Here is a 25,953-nt window from a genome sequence, read left to right as displayed (position 1 = left end):
CAACTAAGTGTATATAGTCAAATGACATGTTCAGCAGTTACTTAGTTTCTTTCTCCTATATGGTTATGTTATTCACTAGCAATACAACTGGGTTCATTTGTTCAGTTTGCTTATAGTTTTAAGGTTTTTTCCTCTCCTTCTTACTGATTTTTAAAAAATATACATATAATATTAACATACTTCCAACAACAAAAAAAACTCATAAAACTAATAAGCAATTATAACAAGGTCATAGGATACAAGGTTAATAAAAATAAGTAAATGCTTTCTAATATATCAGCAATGAACAACTGGAATTTGAAATTAAATATACAACACCATTTATATCAGCACCAAAAAAAAAGAAGAAATAGGTATCAATAAAATACGTACACGATCTATATGAAGAACACTACAAAACTCTGATGAAAGAAGTCAAAGATCTAAATAAATGGAGAGATATTCCATATTTGCAGATAGGTAGACTCAATAGTGACAACCAATTTGATTTATAGATTCACCACAATCCCAAACAAAATCCCACCAAGTTTTCTGGCTATCAACAAACTGATCCCAAAATTTACATGCAAAAGACCCAGAACAGCCAAGAAAATACTGAAGAAGAACAAAGTTGGAGGACTGACAGTACTTGACTTCAAAACTTACTGTAAAACTATATTAATAAAGACAGTATGGTATTGGTACAAGAACGGACAAGGAGATCCACAAAACACAACAGAGAGCCCAGATAATAAACCCATACGAATACAGTTGACTGATCTCTGACAAAGGAGCGAAGGCAATTCAGTGGAGAAACTATAACCTTTTTAAAAAAAATTATGCCGGAACAACTGAATATCCACATGTAACATACTGGAACTAGATACAGACCCTGCACCTTTCACAAAAATTAACCCCAAATGGATCATAGGCCTAAATGTAAAATGCAAAACTATAAAACTTCTAGAAGATAACAGGAGAAAATCTAGATAACGTTGGCTTTTTAGATACAACGTCAAAAGCAGATTAAAGAGAAAGTTAATATGATGGGCTACATTAAAATTTTTAAAAGTCTGTTCTATGAAAGACACTATTAGGAGAACGAAAGGATTGGCTACAACTGGGAGAGTATATTTGCAAAACACGTATCTGATAATGGGTTTGTATTCAAATATACAAAGACCTGTTAAACTCATCAATCAGAAAACAATCTAAGTTTTTAATAGGCAAAAGATCTATGTGAATAGACAACATACCAAAAAATATGTAAAGGCGGCAAATAAACATGAAAAGATGCTCAACATCACATGTCATTTGGGAAATGCAAATTAAAACAACAATGAGATACCATTACACACCTGTTAGAATGGCTAAAATCCAAAACACCGACAATTCCAAACGCTGACAAAGACAGAGAGCAATAGAAATTCTCATTTATTGCTGGTGAGAATGCAAAATGGTATAGCCACTCTGTATGACAATCTGGAAAAGGCAAAACTATGGAGATAGTAAAAAGATCAGTGGTTTCCAGGGATTTGGGAAGAGGGAGGGAGGGATGAATAGGTGAAACACATAAGCTTTTTAGGGCGATGAAACAATTCTGTATATTATAATGGTGAATACATGACATGATGTATTTGTCAAAGCCCAAAGAACTGTACAGCTCAAAGAGTGAACCATAATGCAAAGTATAGTTACATTAGTTAATAATAATGTATCATTATTAGTTCATCAATTGTAACAAATGTACCACACTAATAAAAAGTGTTAGTAACAGGAGAAACTGTGTGCAGCAGTGGAGGGGAAGGGATATATGGGAATTCTGTACTTTCTGCTCAGTTTTTCTGTAATCCTAAAACTATTCTAAGAAATAAAGTCTATTAATTTAAAAAAGCCAATGAGATACCACTTCACACCCACTATAATGGCTATAATCAAAATGATGGACAATAACAAGTGTTGGCAAGGATGTGAAGAAATTGGACCCCTTGTACATTGGTGGTGAGAATATAAAATAATGTGGCTGCTTCGGAAAACAGTCTGGCCATTTATAAAATTGTTAAACATAAAGTTACCATATGACTCAGGAATTCCACTCCTAGGTATACACCTAGGAGAAATGAAAACATATGTCCACGTAAAAACTTGTACATGAATACTCATAGCAGCATTATTCATAATGGCCATAAAAATGAAAACAACCCAAATGTCCAGCAACTGGTAAACAGATAAAATTTGGTATGTCTGCAGTGGTTGAGAGTCTGCCTGCCGATGCAGGGGACATGGGTTCGTGCCCAGGTCTGGGAAGATCCCACATGCCGCGGAGCGGCTAGGCCCGTGAGCCATGGCCGCTGAGCCTGCACGTCCGGAGCCTGTGCTCCACAATGGGAGAGGCCACAACAGTGAGAGGCCCGCGTACTGCAAAAAAAAAAAAAAGAACTAAAGTACTGATAAATGCTACAACATGGATGAACCTTCAAAACACTATGCTAAGTGAATGACGCCAGACACAAAGACTACATGCTGTATGATTCCATTTATACGAAATGTCCAACAGAGGCATATTCAGAGAGACAGAAAGCAGATTGCTAGGGGCTGCAAGGAAGGAGGAATGGGAATGACTGCTAATGAGTATGGGGTTTCTTTTTGGGGTAGTGAAAATGTGGACTTAGTGGTGATAGTTCCACAACATTGTGAATATACTAAACTCACTGAATCCTACACTTTAAAAGAACATATTTTATGGTATGTGAATCATATCTCACTAAAGCTGTTACTTTAAAACATAGAAAAAGCTATCCAGAAAATATTTTATTTCCATTTTGTAGGGCCCAACTTGTCAACTTTGAGGACTTCCAGGGGAGTTAAACCTTATGTACTTGTGAGTTAAGAGTGAGCAGTCTAGAATCTTCTGCCTGCCTCAAAATTCTTTTTTATCTGTGAAAAGAAGATAATACTGCCTATTAGATAGCATTGTATGGTTTTAGGCTCTCAATTTAAATTGGCTTATTTTTAGCTCCATTTTTTTTCCCCCTAGGAGGAATTGTAGCTGGTTCTTTGGACTCCCCGAAAAGAAAAAGGTGATATAAATAATTCCTTCTCCATCTTGAGCCTTGCTATGATAATAATTGCTACCTTTTGTAAAACATTTACTATATATCTATGTACTTTATATACATTATCTTACTTAATCTTTGCAACAACTCTATGAGGTGGGAGCTATTATTATTCCCATTTGAGGTATGAGAAAATTGCGGTTTAGAGAAATTAAATGCTCAGAGATCTACAGTAAGTGAGATAGCCAGGATTCAAATCCTGTCTGTACTCATAACTAAGACACTGTGCTAACCCCTATAACAAAAATTTCTAGATTTTAAGAAAAAAATTTAAGGTCTACATTGCCTTTATGGAATCCAGGTATGCAACCTTAAATAAGAAACATAAAAGCAAAACTCAACAATTTTTCTCCTAAAGAATTTTATATTGTCACTGGTGTGTCTCAAGAAGAGTTTCAGATTGTAGCAAAAACAAGAAGGAAATTTTAAACTTCCACATTTACCTTTTAAGGATGGGTCAATATTTATGTGAAAGCAGGACTCTGCTGCCCAAAGCAAGAGCCTGGTGGTCTTCATATAAACACTTATTACTTATTTAGGGACATTTCCCCTTCCCTTTATACTCCAGTTGCCATTTTGGCTCCTAAAGGACAGACGTAATCAGAGAATAGGAACAATGAAGCCCACTATACTTAAGAGAATGGAAAGCAAGTGGAATCAGGGAGGAACCAGAACAGAGATCAGGGATCAGGTGGAGGCCGGGTTGGGCTGCCTGAATAGGCAGAGAGAGATAGGCTTAATTCATCTGAGTTGGCAGTGAGAGGTGTAGCAACTAAAGGACAGGATGGGGGATAAACTGTGGGGTAGATTGCAGAGAGTAAGACCATAAAGGTGGAATCAGAACACATAGCTGGAGATAGATGAGGAGAGAAGAGAAGCACTGTTAATAAGGGAGTTTGGTACAGGGCACTGATGACTCAATAGGTATATTTTTCCAGCTACCTAAACATATGTTCAAATACTAACTATAATCAAATAAGTTTAAAAGACTTTAATAAGGCCATGTAGTCCGAAGTCTTTATTTCATAGTTGAAGAAATCAGAGCTAGAGAAGTAAACTGCACAAAACATATTGGCTCATACCCTACTGTGATATTACTTGACCACTATGTCATGATCAAAGTTAAATCTTAAGTCAATCTAAAATATTATGTGATATAAAACATAGCATACAGGTGCCTTATGTTTCATTTCTGTTTTTGCTATATTTTGTATTTAACCTGCACATACATATACTACAGTTCATTCTCTAATATAGTCTTAAGACTTTTGCTTATTTATATTGAATGTAGTAATTCTTGTATTAGTTACTTTGGTGGTAAATTTTTTAAAATCTCAGTATGTTGGAGTTTGTTCATGGAACTATCACCACTGGATTCATGGAAAAATTGACTTTTGGGGTCTGGTATAAATATTCATGCATGTGCTTGTGTATATATTGGTTAAGTTATTTAAAAATGATTACTGAGTACACTTCTGCTCAAATCAGTGTGCATATCTTATGCAATTAGGCAGTCTCTCCATGTGGGAGGGGAAGGAATTCTCCCAATTAATTAATGGATTACCTTCCTTCCCCAGAATGACACATGCCTATATAAAGCTGTTCAAGGTCAAGGGGATCTCATTTCATCTGATACACATCTGGGGAACTAACCAGTATGGGTGGCTGAGAGAGCTACAGTTTTAAAAGGAGAATAGGACCCTCATGGACACAGAAAGTGGACTAGAACTCCTAGAAATTCCAACTTATTACAGATACCTTTTCTCCCATGGATGAAAAGGCAGTTTTATGCAAACTGTCATATACAGATGCATTTACATTCAAACTGTATGCTTCACTGCAACTCGGTGACTTTCCATTTTCTTCTATGAAAAAGCACCTGCATCCAACTAGAATTTAAACAGGCTGCATAAAGTAATTCAATAGCAGCAAATGCACTATTTAAAAATGAATCAATCTGAGATATGTAATGGTTTTAGACTGAAGCAGCTGTTTAATAAAACATACATATGCAATGACATTTCTTTTAGTGGAAGCAACTTGCTGAAGAATTTGAAAGAATCTTTTAACATATAAAACAGACCAATTAGAAAAGAAATAGCCACCAAGAAGCCTATATCTATGGTCATTCTATTTTTGAGACAAGAATAGATACATGAATAAACAGAAATTTTTTCATCTTTGTGAATTTATAGGAATTCATGCAAAAGTATTAAAAAATGAATCCCATTCAGTTCATCTTTTTAAAACTTCTTAAGTGAAATGAATAAAATTACTAAATCAAAATGCTCAGAAAAAATCTTGGATATGTGATTCACTTATAGTTAGCATAATCATGAGATTCTAAGAATTTTGCTACCATTTTGGGGACTAACTGATGATGACAGACTAAACACTTTGATGCCAATTCCAATTCTCTGTACCATGAAAGAGAAAAAAAGTACTTTAACATATAAGAAACTGTGAAACAGCACAAATAAAACCCCATCTTGTATGCAGATTATCAGTTAAAGTGAAATTAGTACTTTAAATTATCAACTTACAAGTGGAAAATTTAACATTTTCAAAATGATATTCACTGAATTACCTCTATCTTTCCTGATTCATATAACCAAGCTAGCTATAGATGTAACTCAGCTATCCACTTATATTTATGTCTATGTATTTGCGCAAAGTTAAAACACTTAAATTTGATTAAAAACTTTCTGAATCAATGAAAGCAAAGTCATTATTTGGAAAACCAACCATTGACCATAATGAATATCTTAATTATTTTGATACGTGAAATATACAATGTAATTATTTTTATGCTGGATTATATTGGGAATTTCCCTACACTTCATATTTAGTTAACTGATATATTACAAGAACAGCGATATTTTTCTTTTTAAAAATGAACTTAAAAACTTCCATAAATTTTAAAAATTCTGATTTATAAGTCGTTATTGCCATCTGCTGGTTATACAGTTTCATTGCATTTTGGGGTAAAAATTAGCAATTGTTTTACTAAAAGAGAAAACAGACACAAGTTTTAGAAATAGATGACTGGAAAATCTCTATGTAAGAGAAACAATTTACTAAATCACAAGGTATCTTCTTCTCAAAGAGGAAAAAATAATTCGAGAATACATTGCATTATATCAAATTATAATGCACTATTTTAATTGTCAGTTCACCATAGAATAAGTATCAGGCATGCTTATTAATGACAGTGATTTAAGTCACTGTCATTAATAAGCATAAAGCTAAAATATGACTTAAATAACTGTTCAAAATAACTAGCTCAAAATAAGTGAACACTGTTAAAGAAGTTAAAAAAGATGAAAACTTGTCAGATTCTATTCAAGCAAAAAAAACTGAGCGCCATGTTTTCCCTCACATACACAATCTATCCCTCTCCTTACTGAGAGAACGCAAAATTATTTAGGCAACTGTCTCTCAGTATTCTGAGTTAACTAGTGAACCTTCAACTCGTATTACTGTTTAATAATAGAACTAACATATAACTTAATGACAAAAATCCAGGTGAGCAAAACATTAATTGGAAATAATACTCATCAGTATACTCTGAATATGGTCACTCTAGAGCAAGATATAGTAATTATTTTATTTTATTTTATTTTTTGGCCACGCTGTGTGGCCTGTGGGAGCTTAGTTCCCCCACCAAGGATTGAACCTGTGCCCCCTGCAGTGGGAGCGCAGAGTCTAAACCACTGGACTGCCAGGGAAGTCCCCAAAATATAGTAATAATTTTTAAATTAAGCATATACTCTTTTAGATGCTTTACTATGTTTTAGGTACTTCAGCATTTTTCAGATCAGGAGATTAAATTAGAGCAGTTAAGTTTCTGGCTAAAGGTAATCTTGGTAAACTTGCATATATGAGTCCTCTATGTAAAAGATTTAGAATGGAGCATGGAACACAGTTAATTCTATGTGTTTACTATATATCTGAATCATATATATCCTGCTTATTTTACCTTTAACACTATATCATGAGTATTTTCCTATGTTGTTAAATATTCATTCAAAACTACTTTAGTCAATTTAGTAATGCTTCACTGTTATCAGTGTTCTGTAATTCATTGTTTGACATGGAGATTACTTCTAATTTTCAATTATATAAATAATAGTACAATGAGCATTATTATAAAAATTATTTTTTAAATGCCAAAAATGACCAGATTTGTACTTTCAAGGGCTAGACCAACAGAAAGAATATGCTTTATTCTGTTAGGACATGGAGTGATCCAAAAGACAACTGGAAACTCCAAGAAACAAACAAATTCACAAAAGGGAAACATAAGAAATAGGCAAAATAGACTGAAAAGAAGGAGACCAAAATCAGATAGTTCAAAGTTTTACAAGAAAATGTCACTAAAAATGACATCTGGCCAACATTCCAGTAGCAGCCACTCCTTACTTCCCACAAAAATACCCACTCCTCATGAAAAACAAAGACATAAAACTTATAAAATCACTTAAATGAATAACCTATCAACAAGGACCCTCAGATTACCTTTTAAAATATTCAACAAGATATAACTTAAAATAAACACATCTATTAAAATCACAGAGAGTTGAAGGATAAACAGATTAATTGGGAAAACACTGATTTTTTGAAAAGGCACAGATGGCCATATCAATTTCAGGTAAAAGTAGGATGTATAATTCAGCTGACTTGAAACGTCTATTGGAAAATATAAATTTCCCAAATTGATAGCAGAAGTAGTAGACAATGTAAATACATCATTAATAATGAAGGAAACTTAAAGACTAAAGAAAAATAAAAAGGCTCCAGAACCAGATATTCTAATACATTCAAAAGATGCAAATCCACCCAATTCATTTTATAAGTTTAACATAATTCTACAATTCCCTTTTTATTAAAGGGAAACAAAATCACTGCACTCCAAAAACAATATTAAAATACTCATACGAAAAAATAAGTTTTTGAATCTGCATATTTACTCAATAATATATTTTTATCAACCACCCATAAGTACCTTGTATTTTAAACTCAGGATTGGACGATTTATTAGCTGTTAAAAGTTGGGTAAATCATTACATCCTTGACCCGCGGTTTCCTAATTCGTACAAAGTTATCGTGTGAATTAAATGTGAAAACTTTTTTTTTTGTCCCCGCCGCGGCCGCGGGGGCCCCTGGCCTTAGCAGCGAAACCACGGAGTCCTAACCACTGGACTGCCAGGAAATTCCCTAGATGCGAAAACATTTTAAGCACCAAACATTGTGCCAGGAATGTAGAAACACTCCTTGAAGAAAATCTTTCAAACCAACAAATTAATATTAGCACTTATTGAATTTAAATAAGTGACAAGATGAATAACACTGTCAGCAACTGCTTTAGACCTTCAGAGTAGGGAAATTAATGTGGGCTGGGGCTCGGAGGGTGATAGAATTCAGATGGGCAGGCAGAAATGGATGAAAAAGCTACAGGAGGGCTTTTCGGTATAAGTAAACGGATAGTTATGGAGTCACACTACGGACCTCACTTGTAATGACTGGAAAGGAAGATTTGTGTCCTCGGACATGGTAAACTAAAGTTGAAAGGGCAGACTGGGGCAGCTTGCTGAAGGTACCGATGAACAAGCTAAGGAGTTTACGTTTTATTTGCGGGCTAATGGGAGCCACAAGCATTTCTGAAGGGTGTGGCATGCGGAAAATTAACCTGGCCACAGTGAGCCTAGATTAGATGGGGGAGAAGGAGCTTAGGGAGTTCGATCCATGATCAAACAGATGGGACGTGAAGCGGCACGGCCTGTAACAGTGAACATGAAAAATACCAATGGCCCCTGTCCATCTTTGCCAGCCGCCCTGGCATCACGTGTGGCTGTGCAGTGACTATGGGGCTCCCCTCTCACATGTTCCTGGGTGGTCCCTAGTTCAGAAGGGGGAGACTACTGAGCGCAACTCCGCGCTCAACTGCTGACGAATTCTGAGCAACCTTGTTGGGGTCACAATTTCACTTCAGAACGGACTAATAAGCGCTGTCCGCAAAGGGGACATCACCGAATTCCTGTCAACCAGAGGCTCTGGGATTAGACTCACCGGGCTGACGCCTGCTCTGCCACCTGCTGCCTGCGGCCTCGGGCCACTGCCTCGGCGTAGGAGACGGACTGAGTGCCCAATGCTAAGTGTTCCAAGGCGGCGAGGAGAGACGCTCCTAATAAGTGCCAGGCGCATCACAGGCGCCCACTTCCTTCCCTCGCTCTCCTTCTACGGTTATTTCTTTCAGTTGAGATCTCCTTTCCCTTCAGTAACCTCGAGACAGACAATCTTTTGGTAAAAATAACAAAGCTAAGCCTAAAGTCGAAGAAAGTTCCTCAGACTTGTCCACCAGCAGCGTAGGGCAGCGGTAAGCTGGGCGGCGCACGTGAGAGGATAAGCGTGAGGAGACGCGCGTGGGGCTCTGCGCGGAGTCCGCTTACTTGGGGCTGTACACGTGGAGGCGCACGTGGGAGGATGCGCGCCGAGCTGCGCGCAGGGTCTGCGCACGTGGGGCTGCACGCGTGGGCGGCGCACCGGCCGCGCGGGGCAGCCTGGGCCTGACGCCGCCCCCCTTCCAGGTTTCGCGGTCGCCTTGACTACCCGGTGGCCCGCAACGGCGGCGGAGACTAGTCGTTGAGGCTGCGAGCCGAGCCAGACACCTGCGGACCTCGCCCGACTCGGCCGGGCCCGCGCCGGAGAGAGTAGCAGCTCCATCCGAACAGGGACTATGAGAAAATGGTCGGGCAAACGAGGAACAAGCTCAAAGAAGCGGCCTCAGAGCCGTCGCACTCTCTCCGCTCCACGCAGTCTAAGCAGCGGCGGCGCCGGGCCACCGGAGCCGGGGAGCCGGAGTTGGACGAGGAGCCGAAGGGGAAGGTGAAAAAGACGGAGCTGCCTTTGCCCGCATGCGATGGGAACCTGCCAGGGGGCGCCCGGAAGTACTCGCCGCGGAGGACCCGAAACCTGAACGCGCAGAATTGCCTGCAAATGGAAGTGGTCGGAAGGACCGTTCTTCTCGGCCGCTTTCAATTCCTCAGATGTTTCATGGAGCAGCTCCGCGACAAGGTGCATCTATTGCGGAGATATCAGTTCACGGGCAGTATGACCCTCGGCATAGGTGAGCAGAGTCGACCGCGGAAAGCCCTCGGCAGGAGCCCCGACGGCAGGAGGCCCAGCACTCCCGCGCGGTAGGCTCGCATCCGAGGGACCCGCAGGCCCTCTGAGCCTCAGGTTGGAAGTGGTTTTGGTGAATCTTGCAGATCAGTTTAACAAGCAAGTCTAGCAGCAATAATGGCGAGGTCCAATCTCTGGAAAATCGCTGACAAGAATTTCCAGTCCCCTTGTTTTAAAGTTCTTTTAAAACATTTTTAAGGGTTTTCAGGAACAGTGGTCACTTCATGTGTCACCAACAAAATGTCATCTTAAGGCAGCCATTTATCACAAGTTGTGAAAATGATAGGGTAGCTTTTGGGGGGGAGAGGTCAGACATTGTATTTTTCTGCACCTTGAATAAAGCAAAATAAACTGTTGGTTATCTTAATGAGTTGAGAATCTTTAATAGCGGAAATAGAGTCACATTAGGCAATATATTTACCCATGTTTTCCATTTATTTTCATCTTGCTGAGGAGCTTTGATGCTTAAATTTTCTTCTTATTTAAGCACTTGAAAGATGTTTGTTTGTATTCCTCATTTTCTGTAGCTTAAGACATAAATATTGCTGTTTCATTAAAATCAGTTTTGAGCCTAGTCTTTGGTCAGACTGGCTGCTGATGTGTATTGAAACATAGATAAATGTCTCCTAATGTAAGGTACTGTGATTACTATCATAAGTTGACTGCTGATGTTAATTAAAGTAGAATGAATGTCCGCATTTGGGGTATGTTGAAAATACTTGAGAAATAATAGATGGGGGTTCATATTTAGATTTTGTCAGATGTCTTCAATTATGGAAACAAATACATTCCACATCCAGAATCAACATGGTCTTGAATATAGAGGTGTTTTGCCCAAACACAAGCCCTGGTGCACCCATGACTGGCACATTGAAGGCACTCAGTCAATGTTGGGTGAAATGATGAGTGAGTATATTAAGTGCTATGAGAGTTCCAAAGAGTGAACATACTGGAGAATGGGAAGTGGGAAATGAGATCAGATAAGACTTTTAGGAAAAGGTGGGATTTGAATTGTGACCAAAAGGCTAATATTTGGATGCCTGAAGCACAGAACAAGTTTAGAGGCCTATAGAACAGCATAGGGCTTCCCTGGTGGTGCAGTGGTTGAGAGTCTGCTTGCCGATGCAGGGGACACGGGTTCGTGCCCCAGTCCAGGAAGATCCCACATGCCGTGGAGCAGCTAGGCCCATGAGCCATGGCCGCTGAGCCTGTGCGTCCGGAGCCTGTGCTCCTCAACGGCAGAGGCCACAACAGTGAGAGGCCCGCGTACCGCAAAAAAAAAAAAAAAAAATGAACAGCATAATCAGTCATGGAAGTAAGAAAATATGAAAGCAGAGTAAGGGTACAAAAAGAAGAGAAAGTAGGAAGTTCAAAAGGTTGGTTGGGACCAGCCATGGAGAGGCTAATTCAAGCCTAGGTTTAAGGTATTTGGACTTCATTCTGTAGGGAGGCACCGATTGATTCTTTTCTTTAGGAAGATAATTTTTTAATGAGGTGAAATGCACATAACATAAAATTAAGCATCTTTAAAGTGAACAATTTTGTGACATTTAGTACATTCACGATGTTGGCATTGAATGATTTTTAAATAGAGTAAAATGATCAGAAGTGTGCTTCAGAGAGAATAATTTGACAGCATTGTGTAAAATGGACTGGATATGGACTGAGAAAAGCAGAAAAAATAATTGAATGCTGGAATCCAGGCAATAGTGGTCTTAATGAGGGTAGCAACAGTAGGAATGGAGAAGAGAGGACAGAGGTGAAAGTTGATAGTAACAAATTGAGAGGAACTGGGTAGGTAGTGAGGTAGAAGAGGAAAAGAATGTGAGGAGAGGGGGAGAGAACATTTGTTCAGGCATGAGGAGTGTAGATTTGGGAATTATCCATGTGGAAGTGAGTTGGAACGTTAAGATTGAGTGAGATTTCCAAGAGAGGAAAGAGGGCAAAGTAAAGCTATTTGGGAAAACCTGTTATACTTAGTTTTAAGAGGTGAGTGAAGGAAAACCAGATAAATAAGCATATAAAAACAAAATGGTCAGAAAGAGTTGATATGATGGAAGATAACAGAGGAAGAAATCTAAGAATCTGGTCAAATGCTACAGAGAGATTGGAAAGCAGAAGTGAAAGAGGCCATTGATGTTGATAACTAACTCATCATTGGTCATTTAAAAGAGTTATAGGAACTTAGAAGAAAGAAATTGGCTAAGAATCTTGTTAGATAATGGCAGGGGGGTGGAGGAGAGAATACTTCATAGTTGGAAGGCCTACTAGATCAAGAGAAGTGTTTTAAGGCCTAGGAAAATTAAAGGCTGAAGGGAAGAACCAAGGGGAGAGGGTGGGATTAACGTTCCAAGAGAGGGAATACTTGATAGTGCAGTCTTGGAGTAATTGGGAAGGATGAAATTAAAGTCACAAATTTGAGATGCTAACTGTTGAAAAGAAGAGATGCTTCCTCTTCTGAGATGGTAGAGAATAGAGAAGCAAAGATTACTATGTAGAGAAATGCTGAAGTGGATATAAGAGACTTTGGGAGTGCTCGCATTAAATGATCTTTGTTTCAGTAAAGTATAAGGTTGGGTCACTATCAGAGGTGAGATTGACAGAGACAGGATACGGGGGCCCAGGAGACAGGCTTTTTATCACAACTTTGAAAGGAACTGTGATAAGCACTTCTTTAGTTTTACAATATTGGCGTCATTCATTACACCTTACCATTTTATCAGGTGTGGAATGTGGAGTAAGGGGAGGGAGAGGCACACGAATATTTTGAGGGTTTTTGGAAAGCTAGATGGACTTAGTAGGATATTTGATCTTTTCCTTAAGTGTCATTTTTAAGAGTAACTGTCTGGAGAATAAGAAAGAGGATACAAGTATAGTTGAATAAGGCATTCTCTGTGCATCTTAAGAGTTAATGAAACCTTATCAGAGGGGCATCTGTTTTGAGTTGAGAGGGGAGGTATAGGTTTAATTTTAAAGTGGTTCAGAGTATATTATGTATGTATTAGGTAGAAAGTTAACATATGTAGCAAGTATATAATTTTTCTATAAAGACCCAGGTGGTAAATATTTTAAGCTTCACAGGCCACATACGGTCTCTGTTAACTATTCTTCTTCCTTATTTTTATAACCCTTAAAAAATTTAACAAATATTTTTAGCTTGCAGATAATACAAAAACAGACCATGGGCCATATAGTTTGCTGATCGTGGCATAAAAATAGTAAATCTGAGAAATACTGAAGAGTGGTAGGAATGAGCTCAGGATGGTAAGACTATAGAAAAAGAGCTGGAGAAGCATGATTGGGAACTTCCAACAGTGCAATGTTTGTTTTAAAAATTATTAAATAGTTGTTTTAAAGGTATATTATAATGAAGCAGCTTTTAATGGCTTTTTTCTTTTCTTCTTTTTCCAGCTGTCTTTGTGGCAATTTTGCACTGGTAAGATTAGTTTCAGTTTGAAATCAATGAAAACATTTGAATTAAAAATTGCCATTGCTGTTTGCATATAATAAAACAATAACTGCTTGTTACGTGTATAGAACGTCTGTATGTGCACCAGTTTACATATATGTGTATATAAAACCTTTTTTAAAACCTCATGTGAAGCAACTTTTATAAATGGATGCATTAGGGGAATAGTAACTTATGAATTAAAATATTTTTGCTTTATCAAAGGATTCACCACTATATTTCTTAAATATCTAGCTTTTGTAGTATACTTTTCATGTTTATTTCATGTAGAAAACTTCCTCATTTTATAGTAATTGAGTGTTGTTAGTGACATAAACTCAGAGATAAAGTTTCAGTGACACCTGTCAATTGGAAATCAGGTAGAAATGAAGATAAACACTCTGTGATGGTAATACAGAATTAAATGAACCTTTCAGTATGCATACACCTGCACATAATTTTACACAAATGATATGTTTGTAAAAACTCTATGTAAAATAATATTTTTCCTCTGACATATCTTCATTTCTACCTGAGCTCAAGGATTTCTACTATTGGGAAGAATGGGATCTGCCCCACATCCTGTTGGGACAGTGCTCTTCTGATCATTATTCTGCAGGGAGATTTCGATGTTAGAACTAAGGCTGTAATGGTAAGAAACATTTCCTACAGCTGTTGGTACCGTGGCATGTGTCCTATGTGTAAACAAAGGTGAGTGAAAGACAGGGTTGCTATATGGAATTTTGATTTATTTTTTACTTCATTGGAAAGCATCTACTATGTAAATTAAGGATAGCATAATTGCTGACAATAATTTATTTGTCACATATGCACCTGTTTTCAGTACCTACAGCTGTTTTTTTAAGTTGCATTAATAAAATATCTCAAAGTACAGTCCTGTGTTTTTTGGCACTTTGTGTAGTATTATACTTATTTAAAATTGCTTTAACCTAAAATAATTTTATTTAAAATTATATTCCAAAGCTTTTCAACATTTAGAGGCATTTCCCAAACCTGGTACATTGGAAACACTTGTGAAACCTAACAAACAGACAAAAACATGCTTCTGTTCTGATTTAGAGGCCTGGAGTAGGAGGAAGGGTGATTAGATCTGCAGGAGTTTTAGATACACAATTAAGATTAGGACCCAGGGAGTTAAGGAATTTCAGCTGTGTGCTAATGCTAGCTTATGAATGCCTAAAAATATACAAATTAGCAAGTTACAAAATTATCTCAATATTTATTATAAAAATTTATTCTTCATCTTTTTATGGCTTTCATACTTTGTTTATAATAGTTATTTTAGTGCTGTTTTTGAAACATGTTATTTTTCTTCTAGGATACATTTAATAACACTTTTTGAAAATGATCGTCATTTTTCTCACCTCTCATCCTTGGAACGGGAGATGACTTTTCGCACTGAAATGGTTAGGTTCTTTCTTCTAATGAATTCATTTGTAGTTTAAGAGTAGTGAGACTATAATGTGGAAACTTATTAGGAACTGAAATGAATTTTTGGTGAATTGCACTGTTTTTCAAGCTATAGCCTATAGGTTTATTTTGTTTTATTTTTGCTGTTTTTAAAAAAAATTTTATTGGAATATAGTTGATTTACAATGTTGTGTTAGTTTCAGGTGTACAGCAAACTGATTCAGTTATATGTATACATATATTCATTCTTTTTGAGATTCTTTACCCATGTAGATTATTACAGAATATGAGTAGAGTTCTCTGTGCTATACAGTAGGTCCTTGTTGGTTATCTATTTTATATATAGTAATGTGTGTATGTTAATCCCAGGTTCCTAGTTTATCTCTCCCCACCCCACTTTTCCCCTTAGGTAACCATAGGTTTGTTTTTGAAATCTGGCCTGTAGGTTTATTATTTAAATAAAAAAGTGTTTTAGTCCTCACACCATAAACAAAAATAAACTCAAAATGGATTAAAGACCTAAATGTAAGACCTGAAACCATAAAACTCCTAGAAGAGAACATAGGCAGAACACTCTTTGACATAAATTGTAGCAATATTTTTTTTTGATCTGTCTCCTAAGGCAAAAGAAATAAAAGTAAAAATAAACAAATAGAGTCTAGTTAAACCTAAAAGCTTTTGCAAAGCAAAGGAAACCATCTACAAAACTTAAAGACAGCCTACTGAATGGGAGAAAATATTTTCAAATGCTATGACTGATAAGGGGTTAATATCCAAAATACATAAACAACTCATACAACTCAATATAAAAGAAAAAGTTAAAAAATTTGACAGAAGACCTGAATAGACGTTTTCCAAAGAATACATACAAATGGCTAACAGGCACATGAAAAGGTGCTCAACATCACTAATTATTAGAGAAGTGCAAATCAAAACCACAATGAGATATCACCTCACACTTGTCAGACTGGCTGCCATCAAAAAGTGTACAGATAACAAATGTTGCTGAAGATGTGGACAAAAGGGAACCCTTGTACACTGTTGGTGGGAATGTAAAACAGTGCAGCCATTATGGAGATTCCTCAAAAAACTAAAAATAGGGCTTCCCTGGTGGCGCAGTGGTTGAGAGCCCACCTGCCGATGCAGGTGACACGGGTTCGTGCCCTGGTCCGGGAAGATCCCACATGCCGCGGAGTGGCTGGGCCTGTGAGCCATGGCCGCTGAGCCTGCACGTCCGGAGCCTGTGCTCCACAACGGGAGAGGCCACAACAGTGAGAGGCCCGAAAAAAACACCTAAAAATAGAACTACCATATGATCCGGGAATTCCACTCCTGGGCACATATCCAAAAAAAACCAAAAATACTGATTTGAAAAGATACATGCACCCCAATGTTCATGGCAGCATTATTTACAATAGCCACGATATGGAAGCAACCCAAGTGTCCATCAAGAGTTGAATAGATAAAAGAAGATGTAATATATACATATATATGCAGTGGGATATTAACCATAAAAAATGAAATTCTGCCATTTGCAACAACGTGGGTAGTCCTAGAGAGTATTATGCTTAGTGAAATAATTCAGAGAAAGACACTCTATTTTATCACTTATGTATGGAATCTAAAAAATAAAACATAACAAAAGTGTTTCAGGATTCTTTTACCTCATTCTCCTCCTCTCCTAAGGCAGACTCCTTTTTAAGATAATAAAGATCAATTATAATAGCTGAGAAAGAAGGAAAACAAAGACAAGGTTTAAGAAGTGATACAGGGGGCTTCCCTGGTGGTGCAGTGGTTGAGAGTCTGCCTACTGATGCAGGGGACACGGGTTCGTGCCCCAGTCAGGGAAGATCGCACATGCCGTGGAGCGGCTGGGCCCGTGAGCCATGGGCGCTGAGCCTGCACGTCCGGAGCCTGTGCTCCGCAACGGGAGAGGCCACAACAGTGAGAGGCCCGTGTACCGCAAAAAAATAAAGAAGTGTTACAGGGCTACCAAAATGATCAGAAATTGCTTTCTCTTAGGGTGGAGTTGGGAGACCCCATGTTTTATCTGGCTCTTTAAATTTTCTTTTAGCTCTCTTGATTTCAAGATAATTTCTTTTAAGAGACAACTTTTGATATAATGCTTTCTGTTTTTTAGACATCTAACCTATAAAATGGAGATAATCTATCTACCATATGTATTTCACATAATTGTTACGCGGGTTAAATGGGAAAAAGAATGCCAGAATTGCAGAAATTTACAATTAAGAGAGACCAGGGCTGTCTTCCAGATCAGCTAGTTAGGGGCCAAGAGAAGAATTGAAACTGGCCCTCCTGACTGTTTAGCTACTACTTTTGTTTTTTGGTTTTAATTGTGGCTAAATTTAAAATTTTTAATTAAAAAAATTAGCAAAATTTACCATTTCAACTATTTTAAAGTATACAGTTCTGTGGCATTAAATACACTTATATAGTTGTGCAACCATCACCACCATCCATCTCCAGAGTTTTATTATCCCAAACAGACTGTACCTGCTAAACACTTAACTCCCCACTCACACTCACTCCTCACCTAGCTGCTTGGTGACCTCTATTCTACTTCCTGTCTCTATAAATCTGCCTACTCTAGGTATCTCAGCCATTGCTTTTTAAGTCTCACCGTATAGCCACTTATAAAGCTGAAGAATTGGGTGTGTTAGCATTTGTATGGCATTTGAATTGTTATTATAGGTATTATTTCCAAAGACAGGATATAAAATATTAAAGAGCATAGCTGTGGCAGAGTCTGGGCTTTGATGACAGATCACTAGATTCAGATAGCAGTTCTGTGCTTTCTTGCGTAATGGCTAGTAAGTTAACTTTGATTCTCAGTCTCATCTGTTAACTGGGAATAATGCCAGCCTTACAGGGTTTTACTGAAAATGAAGGAAGATGAAAATGAATGAAGCACATAGCATAGTACCTGGCCCCAAAATAATAACTGTTATTAATAAAAATTTATATGTTTTCTATTTAAGTATAGACATGCATATTAAATATCCTTTCATTGTAGTATTGCCTTGTTTTTCTCATAAGAAAAGGGAAAGATCCTTATATGAACTTACTTTACTAATCAAAATTATGAGTAAATGCTTTTTCAGACATCAGCTAAAACATCTTTAACTTTTTTATACTTTTTTAAAAAATTATTTATTTTATTTATTTTTGGCTGTGTTGGGTCTTCATTGCTGCGTGTGGGTTTTCTCTAGTTGCAGAGATCTTTGTTGCAGTGCATGGGCTTCTCATTGCGGTGGCTTCTCTTGTGGAGCATGGGCTCTAGGTGCCCAGGCTTCAGTAGTTGTGGCTCATTGGCTCTAGAACGCAGGCTCAGTAGTTGTGGCGCACGGGCTTAGTTGCTCTGTGGCATGTGGGATCTTCCCGGACCAGGGTTTGAACCCGTGTCCCCTGCATTGGCAGGCAGATTCTTAACCACTGCGCCACCAGGGAAGCTCCCCAGATCTTTCATTTTAATAGTCACTAGTGTTGCTTAGTCTATCGAAAATAAAGTACCTATAGTTGTATGAAGCAGGAATGAGTGTGGGGTTGAAAATTGCTTTTAATGTTTTTTGAGGGAGTGTGTATTACAAACTATGTGGCCCTTTATTTTTTAGGAAGGAAAGCAGGAAATTGATGAGGAAGTAATATGAAACAACATGCTTTTGTTAATCTTTGGAATTTAAACAGCACTTTTAGTAACCTAATAAAATCATTATTCCACATGCTGGAATAATGCACTAAAGTAATCCTTTTTTTAGGACACAGCATTTGTGTCATGAACAATAGTCGGTTCACATTTAGTTAGCTTTCACTTTGTGCAGAGCCAATAGATGGAACTAGGAAGTAAGATGAAAGCGTAAAGTTGCATCTAATGCTCTTGTAGTCACTGTTATTTCTTAAGAGTTGGAGAAAAAGAAGTACTTTTCTCTATGCAAAGTTCTACACATACAAGGACATGAAGTCATCTCTGTTTGTGCCAGAATCATCAGATCTCAACTTCTAGGCATCTCATAATGTGGGGGTAAAATCAGGCTTGGTAAAATTAAAAATATATTGTTTACATATTTTAAGGTGTGGTTAGAAAAGCTCCTTAAAATGTTTAACCATCCCTTTAACTCTTTTTCAAACCTACAGAAAATATGAAAGAATATTATAGTGATAACCTGAAAATGTATGCCTTTTTTGCATCCAAGAATGCACTAGCGAGGAGAAATTAGGTAGTCTTATTATCTATCCTTTTCTTTTTTTCAGAGTAAATTGTTCTAAAAAGAGGTATAAAAATAAATATTTTCAAATTTTACTTACATTGACAATTTGTACTTTTTTAAAGGGACTTTATTATTCCTACTTCAAAACCATTATCGAAGCACCTTCATTTTTGGAAGGACTATGGATGATTATGAATGACAAGCTTACTGAATATCCCCTTGCAATTAATACAGTGAAACGCTTCCATCTTTATCCAGAGGTAAGCAATATTTGGGAACAAATATTTGTAGAGGGATTCTTCTTTATCAGATAAAAATAGTAAGCACAATGATGTTATAGGAAGGAGGGGATTTTAAAGTTTATTGATTGTATGTGTCCTTATAGTTGAGCAGTGTATCAAAAGTTCCTGTCCTAAATTTAAAAGCCCCAGAAATTATGCTCACATGAACTTAAAGGATAGAACCTTAGTATGGAATTAATGACTAGCGTAATAGGCCAAATGGGAAGGAGCCAAGAAGGATTCTCGAGGGAGGTGGTCTGTTGGCTTTATTTTTTTTAAAACCTCAACCTATTATTTTCTAATTCTAGCAAAAATATATCCTGTTAAATTCCTCTTCTTTTCCCCAAGCAAGTCTTGGTGAAAAGCAGTACATGGCTACTGCAGTATTTACAAAGACCATATATTACAAAACATCAGCAGAGAAAACCTTGTGGGAAGATATTATTGAAGCATTCTTTAATCAGTATTCATCAAATTACCTACTCCTTGATTTATAAAATGAAATAAATGAATGATTTGATAAAAGTAACATCAGGGCAAAAGCAAAATAGATACAAATATAAGTACAATAGCTTCTTTTTAAAAAGTTTTTATTGGAGTATAGTTGCTTTACAATGTTGTATTAGTTTCTACTGTACAGGAAAGTGAGTCAGCTATACGTATACATGTATCCCTTCTTTTTCGGATTTCCTTCCCATTTAGGTCACCACATAGCACTGCATAGAGTTCCCTGTGCTATACAGTAGGTTCTCATTAGTTATCTATTTTATACGTAGTATCAATAGTATATATATCAGTCCCAACCTCCCAGTTCATCCCACCCACCCTTTTCCCCCTTGGTCTCCATACATTTGTCCTCTACATCTGTGTCTCTTTTTCTGCTTTGTAAATAAGATTGTCTATACCAATATTTTCAGATTCCACATATATGCGTTAATATACAATATTCATTTTTCTCTCTCTGACTTGCTTCACTCTGTATGACAGTCTCTAGATCCATCCATGTCTCTACAAATGACCCAATTCGTTCCTTTTTATGGCTGAGTAATATTCCATTGTACATATGTACCACATCTTTATCCATTCATCTGTTGATGGACACCTAGGTTGCTTCCATGTCCTGACTATTGTAAATAGTGCTGCAGTGAGCATTGTGGTGCATGACTCTTTTTGAATTACGGTTTTCTCAGGGTATATGCCCAGTAGTGAGATTGCTGGGTCATATGGTAGTTCTATTTTTAGTTCTTTAAGGAGCCTCCATACTGTTCTCCATAGTGGCTGTATCAATTTACATTCCCACCAACAGTGTGAGAGGGTTCCCTTTTCTCCACACCTTCTCCAGCATTTATTGTTTGTAGATTTTTTGATGATGGCCATTCTGACTGGTGTGAGGTGATATCTCATTGTAGTTTTGATTTGCATTTTCTAATAATTAGTGATGTTGAGCATTTTTTCATGTGTTTGTTGGCCATCTGTATGTCTTCTTTGGAGAAATGTCTATTTAGGCCTCCAGCCCATTTTTTTGATTGGGTTGTTTGTTTTTTAATATTGAGCTGCATGAACTGTTTGTATATTTTGGAGATTAATTCTTTGTCTGTTGCATCTGTTGGCTTTAGAGACCGTGTAGATGGGCATACTGATCACATGAAGGGACAATGACAGTGACGAGTAGAATAGTGACCTTGGGGATACATTAATAAGGCAAGATTTATTTAGTTATATAGCTAGAAATCTATGAATACTTCCCAATACTAAAAAAAGTATGAACTTTATGATAGTCTTCAAATTCTAGAAATTGGAAAAAAGAAGAAAAAAAATAGTAGATTCAGTTTGTGAACTCTGAAGATAAATGCTGACTTGACAGCATGGTAAGAACTACTTTTGAGTTATCTCAGAATCCAGCAGATTAGTTAAAAAGTCTAGCTTTTTATTTCTTCATATTTTATAGCTTTTAAAAATTATTATTTTGATTTTAAAATGTTTAAAATTGCAGAAGCTAGAGAATAATGTGCAAATATGTGTGGTCAACCACCTACAATAAATAAATGCTATTCTTTTATCATTTTTGCTTCTGATATTTTAAAATAAATAAAGCATTATAAATATAGTTAAAGTCATCTTTGTTCTGCTTCCCAGTTAAGTTTGTTCCTTTCCCATTCTCACAAGCATCATTATCGTGAATTTAATGTGTATATCCATCCAGTTCTTTTTTCAAGGATTGTTTTATGTGTTTTTGTAATTTCACATAAGTGTTCTCATACTGAACATATCACTCTACAACTTTTTCCTCAGTATTTTATTTTGGAATTTTTGAAAATGTATGTACATATTTATTTTTCTTTAATTTTAACCATTTTATGAATTCCAAAATTATTTGTATATTTCCCTATTATGGATATTAAATTATTTCCAGTTTTTAAATTGCAGATGTAAACCATATAATCCAGCAGTTGTACTCCAGGACATTTATCCCAGAGAAATTAAAATTTATATTCACATAAAAACCTATACACATTTATTGTAGCTTTATACATTGTAGCACAAAACTGCAAACAACACAGATGTCCTTTGACATGTGAATGGTTAAAGAAACTGTGGTACACTCATACCAGGAATACAATTCAGCAATAAAAAAGGAACAAACCATAAGAAACTGCCAAACTGTTTTCCAGAGTGGTTATGCAGTTTTACATTTCTACCAGGAATGTATAAGTGATTCATTTTCTCCACAGGGTCTCCAGCATTTGGTGTTGTCACTACTTTTTATTTTAATGATTCTGATTTATCAGAATGTAGTGATTTATCATTGTGGTTTTAATGTGCATTTCCCTAATGACTAATGTTGTTGAACACTCCTTTTTTGTGTTTATTAGCTATCTATATACCCTGTTCAGTGAAATGTGTCTTCATGTCTTTTGCTAATTTTCTAATTGGGTTTTTTTTTTAATGTTGAATCTTAGGATGTTCTTTATATATTCTAGGTACTACTTCTTTGCCAGGTATGTGGTTTACAAATATTTTCTCCCAGTCTATACCTTGTTTTTTCATCCTCTTAAGTAGAGTCTTTTGCATAAGACAATTTTTAAATTTTAATGGAGTCCAGTTTAGCAATTTTTCTTCTTGTGGATTGTGCTTTTGGTGTCAAGTCTAAGAATTCTTTGCCTAGCCCTAGATGCTAAATATTTTCTATGTTTTTTTCTAAAAGCAATTAGAATTCTATCTGTGATCCATTTCATTTTGAATTAATTTCTTTATGTGATGTGAGACGTGAGACTTGGGTAAAGGTTATGTTGTTGTTTTTTACCTATAGATGTCCAGTAGTTTCCATACCACTTGCTGAAAGGGCTATCTTTTCTTCATTGAATTACTTTTGCACCTATGTGACAATAAATTAGGCATATTTCTATGGGTTTATTTCTGGGTTCCCTGCTCTCTTCCATTGATTTATGTGTCTATCCTTCTGCCAGTACCATATAGTCTTGATTAATGTACCTATACAGTAAGTCTTGGATTAGGTAAACTGATGTCTCTCACTTCATTCTTTTTCAAAATTGGTTTAGCTAGTTCATGTGCCTTTTAATGTGTATTTAACAATAATGTTTTCTATATCTAATTCTATTGATACTTTAATAAGAATTACATTAAACATGTAAATAAATTTGAGGAGAATTGACCTCTTTGCTATTGAGTCTTCTAATTCGTGAACATAGTGTGTCGCTTGTTTATTTAGGTATTCTTTGGTTTCTTTCAAAAGCATTGTGTAGTTTTCAGCATACGAGTCTTGTATGTGTTTTGATAAATATACACCTAAGTATTTCATGTTTTTTAAAATGATGATAAAGGGGATTATATTTTTAATATTGATGCCCACATGTTCATTGTTACATGGAAATACAGTTGATTTTTTTGGTATGTTTATCTTTTACTCTGCAATCTTGCTGAATTCAATTATTAGTTCTAGGAGTATTTTTTTTTTTTACACATATGTTGGGATTTTCTACATAGTGAGGCATTTAATATGCAAATAGAGTATTATTTTTTTCTTTTAATCTGTATGTCTGTTATTTCTCTTATTTACCTTATTGCACTGGCTAGAACTTTCAGTACTATGTTTATTAAGACTGGTGAATGTGGACATCTAGACCTCATTCTTTTTTTTTTTTTTTTTTTGGTACGCGGGCCTCTCACTGTAGTGGCCTCTCCCATTGTGGAGCACAGGCTCAGCAGCCATGGCTCGCTGGCCCAGCCACTCCGCGGCATGTGGGATCTTCCCGGACCGGGGCATGAACCCGTGTCCCCTGCATCGGCAGGCGGACTCTCAACCACTGCGCCACCAGGGAAGCCCCAGGCCTCATTCTTGATCTTAGGGAGAAGCATTCAGTCTCAAACCATTAAGTATAAAGTTAGCTGTAAGTTTTTTTGCACATGACCTTTATAAGATTGAGGTAGTTCCTCTCTTATTCCTAGTTTTTTCTGTAAGTTCTTATCAGAATGGGTATTGAATTTTTTCTAATGCTTTTTCTGCACCAATTGATATGATCATGGAATTTATCTTCTTTGTTCCATTAATATGATGGAGTACATTCATTTTTTCATACTGAAATAGTCTTGCATCCCGGAATAAACCCCATCTGATCATGGCATATAATTATTTTAATATATTGCTGAAATCTATTTACTAATATTTTGTTAGGGTTTGTTACGTCTATCTTTATAAGGGGTATTAGTATGTGCTTTAATTTTTTGGTACTTTCTTCGTTGGTTTTGGTATCAAGTATCAAAATATCTTTAACTCCAAACCTGAGAAAATAAAGCAAAGGGAAAGTCCAGGGAACCTATTACCATGTCATTCCTTGGGCCCTGACATTCTTATCTAGCTTGCCTCTTTTCTCTACCTTTAAGGGTCTTCTTGTGTTTGATTTATATTATTCACAGGAGTTCTAGTTATACTTGTAGGAATAGGAAATTTACATTATTTAAATATTGACTTTTTTTTCATTTTCATTTAGTTTAAGTGATTTTCTAATTTCCCATGTGATTTCTCCTTTGATCCATTGGATACTTAAATATTGTTATTTAATTTCAGAGTACTTAAGGGTTTCCCAAATTTCTTTCTTTTTTTCTTTTAATTTCTATAAGTACTTTTCAATGTAATTTGTAGTAGTAACAATTGTATAGTATAGACCTACCTAAGATCTAAGATGAAAGAAGCAGTTTTCTGCAGCAGCTTTCTCTATATCCCAGCTTACTTTTCAAAGGCAGTCTGACCATATTTCCTCTAATGATTATCTGTCTAATTCTAGTGTAAATGGAAAAATCAAAAAGAAAAAAAAACCTAATTGTTGAATCTTCAACTTTAGTTAACATTCACTTACTCTGTGTATATAAGATAAGGACTTAGCTTATTAGACTAGGCCCATTTTTTCCAGTGTTTGATAAGTATTATTTTTAGTTTTTGATTACTTTTGGAACTTTTTGTCGTTACATCTCTGTTTCTTGTTCCACTAGTTTCCAACAGTATGGTCTCTAAAACATTAGCTAATTTTTTTCTTTTTACGTATTAAAAATATTTATTGAATAATTTGCACAGTTTTCAGCTTCTTTGATGCTTTGAAAAAGTAATCATGATAATGTAGTTCATTTGTTTTCAAAACTTGAAAGCATGTAAATGACAGGCAACAAGGACTCGTCCAGTCTTATTTTCATATTGCATAGATACAATATGTAGATTTACATTTGCTTGCGACCTTATATAGTACTTAAGTGTTGAAGTAAATGTCCATACTTTGTGTTAACAAGATTAATTTCTCATCTAAAGATGAGATTAATTTCTCACCTAAAAGTGTAAGTTTGAAACAATGTATTTTGAAAAGACAAAAGCATTTAATGCTTACTATATGCCAGTACTTATATATATAAGCTCTAATCTCCAATCACTCTTGTAAGATGGTTATTATTGATATTAACCTCATTTTACAGATGAGGTGACTGAGGTTCAGAGGTTGAAGGATTACTTCACACCATAGAAACCATACCTTGCAGAGTCAGAATTTTTTGTTCTATTTTGACTTCAAAGTCATGCTTTTCTACTATATTAAATGACATCTCAGAAAGGAGTATAATTCTAGAATTTGCACATACATTTAATGTGGAAATTTTTTGTACATGTATGAAAAATACACAAGAATAGAAGTTATAAATTTAAACAGAATGTCATCTTATAAAATTAAGTGATAAAATCATAAATAATATTATATATGAAAAGATGTTTATGACATTGTTTAGTGATG

The 25,953-nt window shown here is 36.2% G+C and overlaps 1 protein-coding gene across 1 annotated transcript in view; it reads left to right on the top strand.

The window, feature by feature from the left end:
* The first annotated feature begins 9,839 nt into the window (after positions 1-9,839).
* DPY19L2 (dpy-19 like 2) overlaps positions 9,840-25,953 on the top strand; it is an 86,541-nt gene continuing 70,427 nt past the window's right edge. The window contains exons 1-4 of the mRNA XM_065883564.1: positions 9,840-10,221; positions 13,689-13,713; positions 15,065-15,152; positions 19,505-19,642. Coding sequence (XP_065739636.1) covers positions 9,840-10,221; positions 13,689-13,713; positions 15,065-15,152; positions 19,505-19,642 — 633 coding nt within the window. The remainder of the gene's footprint in view (positions 10,222-13,688; positions 13,714-15,064; positions 15,153-19,504; positions 19,643-25,953) is intronic.

The sequence above is a fragment of the Phocoena phocoena genome, chromosome 9 (assembly GCF_963924675.1).
Source record: "Phocoena phocoena chromosome 9, mPhoPho1.1, whole genome shotgun sequence".
Taxonomy (NCBI): domain Eukaryota; kingdom Metazoa; phylum Chordata; class Mammalia; order Artiodactyla; family Phocoenidae; genus Phocoena; species Phocoena phocoena.
The sequence above is the reverse complement of the archived record's forward strand: the minus strand, read 5'-3'. Positions and strand labels throughout refer to the sequence as shown.